Source organism: Herpailurus yagouaroundi, unplaced genomic scaffold (genome assembly GCF_014898765.1).
Source record: "Herpailurus yagouaroundi ecotype Mexico unplaced genomic scaffold, PumYag 140, whole genome shotgun sequence".
NCBI lineage: Eukaryota > Metazoa > Chordata > Mammalia > Carnivora > Felidae > Herpailurus > Herpailurus yagouaroundi.
The window spans coordinates 92,674,016-92,686,225 of record NW_024412395.1 but is presented as its reverse complement, the minus strand read 5'-3'; the positions used below and the strand labels follow the sequence as shown (position 1 = coordinate 92,686,225).

General features: G+C 35.8%; 1 protein-coding gene across 2 annotated transcripts in view; it reads left to right on the top strand.

Annotated features, from left to right (window-relative positions):
- Positions 1-12,210, top strand: part of ABCA12 (ATP binding cassette subfamily A member 12) — a 279,848-nt gene that overhangs the window by 166,975 nt on the left and 100,663 nt on the right. For both annotated transcript variants that reach the window (XM_040476160.1, XM_040476159.1), the window contains 3 exons: positions 5,140-5,231; positions 7,369-7,466; positions 10,590-10,775. In XM_040476160.1, the coding sequence (XP_040332094.1) occupies positions 7,407-7,466; positions 10,590-10,775 (246 nt within the window). In that variant the 5' untranslated portion in view covers positions 5,140-5,231; positions 7,369-7,406. The remainder of the gene's footprint in view (positions 1-5,139; positions 5,232-7,368; positions 7,467-10,589; positions 10,776-12,210) is intronic.

The following is a 12,210-nucleotide window of genomic DNA, read 5'->3' as shown; positions in this document are numbered from 1 at the left end:
TGGATCTTTTCTTCTTCCATACAAATTTTAGGATTATTTTTCTAGCTCTGTGAAGAATGTTGGTGTTATTTTGATAGGGATTGCATTGAATATGTAGATCGCTTTGGGTAGTATTGATATTTTAACAATATTTGTTCTTCCTATCCAGGAGCATGGAATCTTTTTCCATTTTTTTTTTTTGTGTGTGTGTGTCTTCTTCAATTTCTTTCATAAGCTTTCTATAGTTTTCAGTGTATAGATTTTTCACCTCTTTGGTTAGATTTATTCCTAGGTATTTTATGGGTTTTGGTGCAACTGTAAATGGGATCGATTCCTTGATTTCTCTTTCTGTTGCTTCATTGTTGGTGTATAGGAATGCAACTGATTTCTGTGCATTGATTTTATATCCTGCGACTTTGCTGAATTCATGAATCAATTCTAGGAGTTTTTTGGTGGAATATTTTGGGTTTTCCATAAAAGGTATCATGTCATCTGCAAAGAGTGAAAGTTTGACCTCCTCCTGGCCGATTTGGATGCCTTTTATTTCTTTGTGTTGTCTGATCACAGAGGCTAAGACTTCCAATACTATGTTGAATAACAGTGGCAAGAGTGGACATCCCTGTCTTGTTCCTGACCGGGGGAAAGCTCTCAGTTTTTCCCCATTGAGGATGATATTAGCATTGGATCATTCATATATGGCTTTTATGATCTCAAGATATGCTCCTTCTATCCCTACTTTTTTGAGGGTTTTTATCAAGAGAGGATGCTCTATTTTGTCAAATGCTTTCTCTGCATCTATTGAGAGGATCATATGGTTCTTGTTCTTTCTTTTATTGATGTGATGTATCATGTTAATTGTCTTGCAGATATTGAATCAGCCCTACATCCCAGGTATAAATCCCACTTGGTCGTGGTGAATAATTTTTTTAATGTATTGTTGGATCCAGTTGGCTAATAATCTTGTTGAGGATTTTTGCATCCATGTTCATCAGGGAAATTGGTCTATAGTTCTCCTTTTTAGTGGGGTCTCTGTCTGGTTTTGGAATCAAGGTAATGGTGGATTCATAGAAAGAGTTTGGAAGTTTTCCTTCCATTTCTATTTTTTAGAACAGCTTCAAGAGAATGGGTGTTAACTCTTCCTTACATGTTGGGTAGAATTCCCCTGGAAAGCCATCTGGCCCTGTACTCTTGTTTTTTGGCAGATTTTTGATTACTCATTCGATTTCCTTACTGGTTATGGGTCTGTTCAAATTTTCTATTTCTTCCTGTTTCAGTTTTGGTAGTGTATATGTTTCTAGGAATTTGTCCGTTTCTTCCAGATTGCCCATTTGTTGGCATATAATTGCTCATAATATTCTCCTATTATTGTTTTTATTTCTGCTATGTTGGTTGTGATCTCTCCTCTTTCATTCTTGATTTTATTTTTTTGGGTCCCTTCCTTTTTGTTTTTGATCAAACTGGCTAGTGGTTTATCAATTTTGTTAATTCTTTCAAAGAACCAGTTTCTGGTTTCATTGATCTGTTCTACTGTTTTTTTGGTTTCGATAACATTCATTTATGCTCTAATCTTTATTATTTCCTGTCTTCTGCTGTTTTTGGGTTTTGTTTGCTGTTCTTTTTCCAGCTCCTTAAGGCATAAGGTTAGGTTGTGTATCTGACATCTTTCTTCTTTCTTTAGGAAGGCCTGGATTGCTATATGCTTTCCTCTTATGACCGCCTTTGCTGCGTCCCAGAGGTTTTGGGTTGTGGTGTTATCATTTTCATTGGCTTCCATATACTTTTTAATTTCCTCTTTAACGTCTTGATTAACCCATTCATTCTTTAGTAGGATGTTCTTTAGTCTCCAAGTATTTGTTACCTTTCCATATTTTTTCTTGTGGTTGGTTTCGAGTTTCATCACGTTGTGGTTTGAAAATATGCATGGTATGATCTTGATCTTTTTGTACTTACTTAGGCCTGATTTGTGTCCCAGGATATGGTCTATTCTGGAGAATGTTCCATGTGCACTGGAGAAGAATGTATATTCTGCTGCTTTAGGATGAAATGTTCTGAATGTGTCTGTTAAGTCCTTCTGGTCCAGTGTGTCATTCAAAGCCACTGTTTTCCTTATTGATTGTTCGATTAGATGATCTGTCCATTGCTGTGAGTGGGGTGTTGACGACTCTTATTATTATGGTATTACTATCGATGAGTTTATGTTTGTGATTAATTGAGTTATATATTTAGGTGCTTCCACAGTTGGCACATAAATGTTTACAATTGTTAGGTCTTCTTGGTGGATAGGCCCCTTGATTATGATATAATGCCCTTCTGCATCTCTTGTTACAGTCTTTATTTTAAAGTCTAGATTGTCTGATATAAGTATGACTACTCCAGCTTTCTTTTGTTGCCCGTTAGCATGATAGATGGTTCTTCATCTCCTTATTTTCAATCTGAAGCTGTCTTTAGGTCTAAAGTGGGTCACTTGTAAACAGCATATAGATGGATCTTGTTTTCTTATCCATTCTGTAACCCTATTTCTTTTGATTGGAGCATTGAGTCCACTGACGTTTAGAGTGAGCACTGAAAGATATGAATTTATTGCCATTATGATGCTTGTAGGGTGTTTTCTCTTTTAAGGACAGACACAGATATGCAACAATGGAGGGAAAGCTAAGCTATTAAAAACAAACAAACAAACAAACAAAAATAACACAATTTCCTTAGCTATCTGTTCTTCTATTTAAAAAAAAATTAATGTTTATTTATTTTTGAGAGACAGAGACAGAGTATGAGTGGGCAGTGGGCAGAGAGAGAGGGAGATACAGAATCTGAAGCAGGCTTCAGGCTCTGAGCTGTCAGTACAGAGCCCCATGTGGGGCTTGAACCCAGAGACCATGAGATCGTGATCTGAGCCAAAGTTGGATGCTTAACGAACTGAGCCATCTCAGTGCCCCTTGTGGTTCTCATTTTAAGAGCTTAAAGACAATAGTTTTTTGTGCAGTGGCAATGGACATATGCTATCACACCACATTTTGTAAATGCAAAATAAAACTGGGAGGAATTTGCAGGCAGTTGAACAGCAAAGCCCACATGATATCCTGATCTCTCACCCCAACAAAAAGGCAAACCAAGGCCACATACAGGAAAGGGACCACCTCCCCACTCCTGTAATATGGAATGGGTGGTGACCATGTAACCACGGGTACTTCCTGATCAAGGACAGGTCCTATTAGGAGAGAAGCGTCTGTAGTTCCTTGTCTGGAAGCTGCCATTTTATTGTTGAGCAAATGCAGACTTGCTGAGCCAGAGGCTTGCTGGGAAGGGGATGAGCTTTTTTCCTTTGGTCTTTAAAGAATATTTGAAGGAGTAGTTTTAGGACCCTTCTCTGAATGTGGGAAGATGGGCAAAGTGTCCTCTGTCTCTTAACTTACATTTTCTTTGTTTCCTATCACCTCTTCTTCTGTTTTTCTTTCCAGCTCTCCTTTATTATTCAGTCTCTGTTTTCTCTTGCTTCCTGTTTGCTCATGTTGATCTTTGTCATTCTCCTTTTGGTTTTTGTTGCTGTCCCTATTCCTTAAAATTTTTATGAAGGTAGTTTTCCCCTTTATTTTCAAAATGTGTTGATATTCAGTAGTCCTCCTTATAGCATTTCAAGCTGAACTAAAAAAAAAAATGTTGAGAAAAAGAAAAGTGAACCTGACTTTCTCAAACTTTCTAAAACTTCTGTTTGAAAGAAGGGAAAAGGTACAGGTCAATTCTTATTTTTATCTGAGCAGTTTTCCCATCCAAATAGTCAGCATAAGGAATGTAAAAAGATTTTGGGGAATACAGTCATGGTCATGAATAATTCAAATATACATTAAGAATGCAGAACTTTTGGAGCAACCAGTGCATTTTATAGAGAATATTGGAAAAACACTAGGGAATGAAAACAAATATCACCTCTTCTTACCATTTTTACTAAAAGGACACACTAAAAAAGAAAAAAAAAAACAGATTTTTTTTCCCAATTATAAATCACAATGTACCCTGGAACCATGATTCAGATCTTGTTTCTAAAAAGGAAGTTAAATTGAAATCTCAACCGTAAGTGGAACTTCTTGCTTTTTCACTATTATATTTTTATATCCGTCCTTATGTATCTTAAGTAAGCTTTTTTATAAACAAGTACACAAAGTTCACCAACTTTTAGGAATTCCAAAAAGTGTTCACATCCAGGCACGAGACTGATTTTAGTCTTGAAATACGTACATTTATTTTGGACACTTAGTTTAGATATATCATGTTTTCCAGAAAGTATGATTATCTCCATTTTAATAATCAACTAAAGAGGAAGTGAATTTTTAAAAAGAAGGTTCCTAAAGGTCCAGTAATGTTTCCTTCCCAAAACTACTGTGACCATGATAATGCAGGGATTCCTGGCACCACAATGCTATGTTGCTGCGTTGATGCATCCAGTACAATAAAAAGTCTACTTACATCATCATACATTCCTTTAACACCTGGTGCCACCTGTGATGGCAACAGCCACAGAGCTTGGCACAGACTAGACACTCAATAAAGGTGTGTTCTTTTCTTTCTTCCTTGAATCTGTCTTGTAAAGACAAATTTTCTTTCTTTTCTTTTCTTATCTTTTCTTTTTTCTCTTCTTTCAAGGTTAACAAATAAGCATACCTTTGTTTCAGTCCCTGAAGCACAAGCATCCTTGAGCTCTCATCTCTTTGGAATCCCTCATCTTTTTAAATGAAATGTGTATATATATATATATATATATATATATATATATATATGATGTAATAGCATATATATATCATCTATATGATATATATCATATAGATTATACATATATATATACCATCTATATGATATATATATATCATAATTATTTCCAATATTTAACCCTAATGTCTTTTAAAAATAATTTCCTTTTTACAAGATAAAAGTAAAAATAACTAAACATCATCCAGGCCATTTTGTCTGAATAAAAATTTACCTTTTTGGAGAGCAACTATATTCATTGGTGTGTGGTTAGGTGAGTTCTTCCATTACAATCCTAGAAAGTAAATTAAAAATTTGAAAGTCCTTGGAGAGCCCTGGTATCTGCCACATAATACATTGCTGTAACTAACTGAAATTAATGTGGGTGAAGTTATAGAGTTCTTGCTTTTTCTTCTCTAGTGAAATTCTGAGAAAGTCATCCAACCTGGAGAAGGACAGCAATTTATCACTCCAGAGCACCAAAGTTCCAGAAAGAAGGCACACATCACCGGGTAAGCTATTCTCTTCTCTCGAGTTTAGAGCAGGCCTTTTGGAACAGCCAGCAAGGTCTAATCTTTGAAAGGGTTATACTTTTAACTTTTCAAACAGAGATGGAATGCCTAGAATATTCCTCAGAGAATATTCCTAAATGTTCCTTAAGGTTGCCTGAGTGTGGCAGTGCAATTATGCAAAGTTCTTGAGATAATTGGAAATTAAGTTCTTACTAATGGAATATTTAAGATTCTATAACATTGTGTAAATTGGTACAGCCACTGTGGAAAACAGTACGGAGGTTCCTTAAAAAATTAAAAACAGAAATACCACATTATCCTATAATTCCCCTACTGGGTATTTACTCAAATAAAATGATATGCTAATTTGAAAAGATATATGCACCCCTGTGTTAATTGCAGCACTATTTACAATAGCCAAGACATGGGAACAACAAAAGTGTTCAGTAGATACATGAATAAAGATATGGTGTACGCACACACACACACATGCACGCACACACACAGATATATATACACACTGGAATATTATGCTACCATAAAAAAGGATAAGTAAGATCTTTCCATTTGCAATAACATGGCTGGACATAGAGGGTATTATGCTAAGTGAAATAAGCCAGACTGAGAGAGATAAATACCATAAGATTTCACTCATAAGTGGAACCTAAAAAACAAAACAAAACTAATGAATAAACAGACAAAAAGAACTAAACCGATAAAGATAGGTCACCAGACAGATTGCCAGAGAGAAGGGGGAGGGAGGACAGACAAAATGAGTGAAAGGGAGTGAGAGATACAGGCTTTCAGTTATGGAATAAACAAGTCACAGGAATAAAGGACACAGGACAGGAAATAGGGAATAAAGTCAATGATGTTGTAATAGTGTTGTATGGTAACAGACAATAACTACACTTGTGAGCATAGTATACCATACGGATTTGTTGAATCACTATGTTGTAGACCTAAAACTAATATAACCTTGTGTGTCAACTACCCCCCCAAAACAAACCAAAACAAACCAAAACAAAACAAAACAAAAAAACTATGGCATTAAATAACATTCCAATACAAGTTGATGAACCAAATGAAAAAGGTCCTGTTGTGTTAATGTAGGAGGAATACGATGGTGAGTGGTTCTGAGGAGTTAATGTTCTATCGTGAATGATCTGAGGGTATTTGGCTGAGTAGCTTAAAGCACAGTAGAAATAAGATTATAGTGTTGTGGTCTAGTAGGCTTTGCTTTGCTCGGTAGCCACAGATTATGTCTCTTACCCTCTCCGCTCATCTCACAAATGTATCGCCTGGTCCAGAGGAATCAGTTGGTAAATTCTTCAGCCCCACAGGCATTATAATAAAACGTAGGCCCTACTGATGATAGATCACTGGATTTTTGAATACTAAGATTCTTTGCTGTGAGGATAACTAACTGTCTCTGTCTAAAACGTATAAAAGGTAACATACTGGCTTACTGAACATCCATGCTATGGGGATGAACATAATCTTCTAGCTAATGCTCCTAACCCAGAACACCCCACCACATCATAAATAGTACTAGATGAGGCTACTTTGAGAATTGCTTAATTAGAGTATACTGTAGTCTGGACTAATTGCTTCATCCCATTTATTTGATCTGAAATATCTTTCAGAAAACACTTTGGGGAGGAAGGAATTTATGATCCTAAGCAGATTTTAGCCTCCCAATTGAATAATTAAAAAGAAAACCATTATCACCAGATGTGCATTGGCAGATCCTTTGAACAGATGTTAGATATGATGGATCTGTGGAGCTCGTGGAGACACCTCAAATCCTCCAGGCCTGCACAGAAATGATGTACTTTATTAGGCGATAATATTGGTGATGAAGTTTAATGACATAAACTGGAATGAAAGCAAATGACATCTAAGCTGATTGGAAAAAACCCAAGAGCAGACCAAAACCATCACAATTTTATGTGAAAAAAAATAATGATGAAATTTGCTGTTTTACCAGTTCAAAATTTTCATGGAAGATGCATATTGAGCACATTCTTGCTTTGGGGTATATAAGGGCACAAGTGATATTTACGGATTCTTGTGTGAATCTGTCCATTTTTGTGTGTCTATTTCGAATGCTAATCTGTTCTTTTTTCTATTGCAGTCACAGTATTTCCCAGTACCAGTTCTAATTTGGAAAGCATGGGAACAGATACTTTCAATGGTAGTCAAATCCTTGCCCGAATCCTTGGTTTGGAAAAGGTAATTTCACTCAGTTTTGTAATGAACTGATAATAAATAGCAGTTGAACAAATACCTTAATAAAAGGAATTCCCAAACAGGAAGAGATTTGGGACACCCTCCCATTTGGAGTAATATCTCAGGGAAATTCTTTTCTTAGGAGCTCTTCCATAAAAAGCTTAATTCTCGGGGCGCCTGAGTGGCTCAGTTGTTTAAGCATACGAATTCGGCTCAGGTCGTGATCTCACGATCTGTGGGTTTGAGCCCTGCATTGGGCTCTGTGCTGACAGCTCAGATCCTGGAGCCTGCTTCATATTCTGTGTCTCCTTCTCTCTCTGCCCCTCTCCCACTTGCATTCTGTCTCTCTCTCTTCGTCTCTCAAAAATAAATAAACATTAAAAAAAAAAGATTAATTCTCAGACATTCTGAATTCTTTAAGGTCTTGGACATTTATTTACTTCCCTGTTAAGCCCCTTAATCAAACTTAAGATTTTCCTTTAGTTAGAGATAGGGTGGCATTGCATATGATCTAATTTTCTGAAATAGGGAAGAAAAAAACGAATATGAAAGCATATGAAGCTCTAACACTCATTAAACTTGCTGCCTCATCCATACTGATCATGCCTTTGGAAAATTTGGAGCTATGGAAAATATCTCCCTGAAGTAGCAAAGTCCTTTTGCTTAGTGTAGTTTGGAGAGCTGACATATCTATCCCTTTGTTCAGCAGTCATTTATTTTAAGATTTCAGATACAAAAAAAATAAGCATAATTTCTATCAGAGGCGTAAACTGGCAGCCTATGAGTTAAGTGTGTGTGTGTGTGTGTGCGCGTGTGTCTACAGGTTTGCGTAAGGATATTAGGAAATTGAATTTGAACGCTTTTACACAGAACAGGTACTCTTCTGTTGACCACAGTCCCCACTTTTCCTTACTGTCTTTTATCCAGCCAGATTCATACATTTATTTGGCTAGCCCCTGTAGGCATTTGAGTCCTGCTTTATGTGCTCTTCAGACATCAAAAAGAGATCATTTTCAACATTTTCTAATAGACTTCTCTCTCTCTGTCTCTCTCTCACTGTCTCTGTCTCTGTCATACGCACATGTACACATATGCATTTTAAATAATATATTCATATTTTACGTAGTAGATGTTTCTTCCATCTGGATGGAACATAGGATATAGGACATAACTTTGACTTTTATTCATATTCCAGTGATCATAACCTCTGCTGCTTAATATGTCTCTGTTAGTTACCCTTAAAAACATTCTGTATAAATGAGGCATCTCAATAAACTGGTTTATGTAAATAAGCCAAAGGTTTACAACACAAAAAGGGATTCCAAGAAAGGCGCTATTACCCATCAGGACAATTCTGCCAGTGTTGGCTGAAATACAAGACTTTCCCATTTGTTTCAGTCTAGATTTTGAAAGTCTAGTTTCAACAGTAATAATATTTGAGATACCTAAAGCACCCTATTTGGCAAAAGAAGCCCCCAATATGCTCAGTTAATTCCAATGTAAACCCTCCCTAAATAGGGGAAAGTTATTTTATTCCATTTCTATTTCTTCCATATTGGTTCCTAGAAGCAAATAGTCTTGCATTGGATCAGCTAAATTCTTTAATATATAGAATAAAAATGCTATCCTCAAAAATACCGCCTTATTGTGTTGAAACTCCAAAATTATTTTTCTCACATGGAATGAAATTTCAGAATTTTGTGAGGCAGCACAGAGTCATATATCCAGTGAAGATAAGTCAAAAATTGATTTTCTATGTATAGATACATATTTTTAGAGTAGTTGGAGCAAGGAAGGGATGTCAAAATCAGGATGATATGTTGATGCCTGTGTCAGCGATCTCTCTGATTCCTCTTTCTTTCTCTTTCCTGCTTTCTGCAACCCTTGCAAAAATGAGTAGAGAAATCATTTTGGAGTGAGTTTATGTGTAATGTTAAGAAAGAGATATGGATGAATGGCTCGAGGACTTGGCACTTATAGTATATCCTGGAATAAGTGGATCCTGTCTTGTTCCATTCACTTAGAAGTTGCGTCACTAGAAGGAAGAGTGTAGCTTCTGTGACATAATCTTAAGGGGACAATAAAGTTAATTGCCCCTCACCTAACAGGGTTCTAAGAATTAATTGTTAGGAAGGACCCATTAGATATTATAACTAATATAATTGGCTCTATAAAGACCTAAAAACCTAAAATGGTCAATGTGATCACTATTCTACCTACAATTAGTGCCCTGTCTGGTCTGTACTGTGAAATATATGAAGACTTAGAATGATTCCATTATAAAAATGCTTTCCACTTATTGCATCTGTTAATTATATACCTTTATGTGTTTTCATGCATATGTTTTCCTTTTCTCTTCATATGCATACTTCTTTTTTTAAAAAAAAAATTTTTTTTCAACGTTTATTTATTTTTGGGACAGAGAGAGACAGAGCATGAACGGGGGAGGAGCAGAGAGAGAGGGAGACACAGAATCGGAAACAGGCTCCAGGCTCTGAGCCATCAGCCCAGAGCCTGACGCGGGGCTCGAACTCCCGGACCGCGAGATCGTGACCTGGCTGAAGTCGGACGCTCAACCGACTGCGCCACCCAGGCGCCCCATCATATGCATACTTCTTAAATGAAGTATTTCTTTCCATGTGAAATGTAATCCATGTTTGTCCACTTCACTAAAAACACTGTTTGTCTTGGACTCTGAAGCTCCCCCTCTTTGGAAGTCTTCCAGAGATCACAGCTACTTTCCCAAGAAGTGTCACAAAGAGTTAGGACACCTGAGTTTGCTGCTAAAAGCCCAGGAGAAACTCAGATTTTTACATCTGACGATTTTTGCGAGAAAAGACCCGGTGCATTTAGCTTCTCTGGTCAGAGACAGGAAATGAGTTCAGTTAAACAAGTCATATCTGAATCATGTAAATCACAACAGTGACAAGAATGGCCACATTCACACATTCTCTTGTAACTTGTAATAAATAAACCGAGTGTATTTTAGTGTTATTTGAATAGTAGCTATAATGCAGGACCTTAAAATGGCTATTATGAAAACAAGTCCATTTCCTTGAAGACAAGAATATTTCATATCTGTATGTACTGACATCATTATCCCACTCTTCTCTCACACATTTTTAGCTGTTAAAGCAAAATTCAACTTCAGAAGACATTCGGAGAGAACTGTGTGATAGCTATCCAGACTATATTGCCCATTATGCCTTCACTTGGACCACCCTAGGGAAAAACGTTTTTAACAGATTTTGCCTATCCAATATGACCTTTTTAGAGTCTTCTCTTCATGAACTAACAAACCAATTCTCTCAGGTGAGTGTAAACATTTTAATTTGATCAAGACCTCTTAAACAATGAAAGGACATGTATTGTTTCCATTCTTGTATCCACAAGTAATTCAATTTGAGTCAAAGAGCAAGTCCATAGCCCACATGGACTAGGAAATATTGACTTGAATATGTGCTCACCCTTAGCATGAATTACTCACACAGAGACTCACACACAGTATCTCATTCTAAGTAATATCTGCTTTCCATTGAAATGTTCAGGATTGAAATGATTTCAATGTTGAACCAAAAATATTGCATTTTGGTTAACGTAGACACATCTTTGTAGGTGGCTTTCCTCTATGGTGAATGAAGATTGTTTTCTCTTGAGATATTTAAGTAAGATTACTCAGGATGTCATATATAAGTTTAATAATTAAACTACTGGAGCCATATAACTCTCAGAAGTTAGAGTAATGGGTGATCTTTTTAATTTTTCTCATTACCATGAAGCCTACTTTGAAAAACGGATTTTTGATGAAACAATATATTCCTCTCCCCCAAAACATTGTACATTAGGGGTAAGGACTTTATACTGTAAAGTGGTAATGACCACTTTTATATGCTATTTTTACACTACGATGTGCAAATTTAACAAAACCCCACATATGGTGAAAGATCTCAAAAATATTCAGAATTTTGTTGAAATTTCATAAGCAAGAATAAATGATACATGTCCACTTCTGATATTTTCCTCTTGGTTCTCTGAATTTTATTGTAATTTTTGTTAAGTTTAGAATGCTTGAACTATCTTTAGTAATCTGAGTTTTCCAAATGAACTGGATTAGAGACAGTGTTATAATAACCCCAATCCAACTTAGAGCACTTAAAATGCTTTCTAAACAAATTCAGCAGTCATGTAGAGTAAAATGTGTGCTTAAGAATATATTGTTCAAAATCACATTCTCAGCATGAAAGAACTTCAATTACAACTGAACAAAAGCCTGACTTTACCAGTATGATTGAGTTTATTAAGAAAATTACTTTGGGTGGGAATATAATGAAAAAATACCTTACTTTGAAAGTACTACCTGGGTCCTATGATCCAGAGCAAGACCAAAGGTCATGGTTTTTGTTATTTGTTTGCTTGTAAGATGTGATTATTATATATATTCATTTACTATATAAATCATTTATTATACTAAAGTTCCTGATATGGCAACAGAACATTGGAAATATTTTATCCCATTAAGTATGTATGTATGTGTAATTATAATAGTAAATATATATAGTTTTAAGGGTTCTGTACCCAAATAATAGAAAGTCTACTAATGGATATAGAGAAGATATATCTGTAACTTCTAAACCAGATACCCTTGGGAAAAACAAAAATATTACCTAGAACCTAATTTCATTTTAAGGAATTAAAAAGTGCAATTTAAAATATTTTATATAAATAGAAACATAGCTCTGTTAACCAA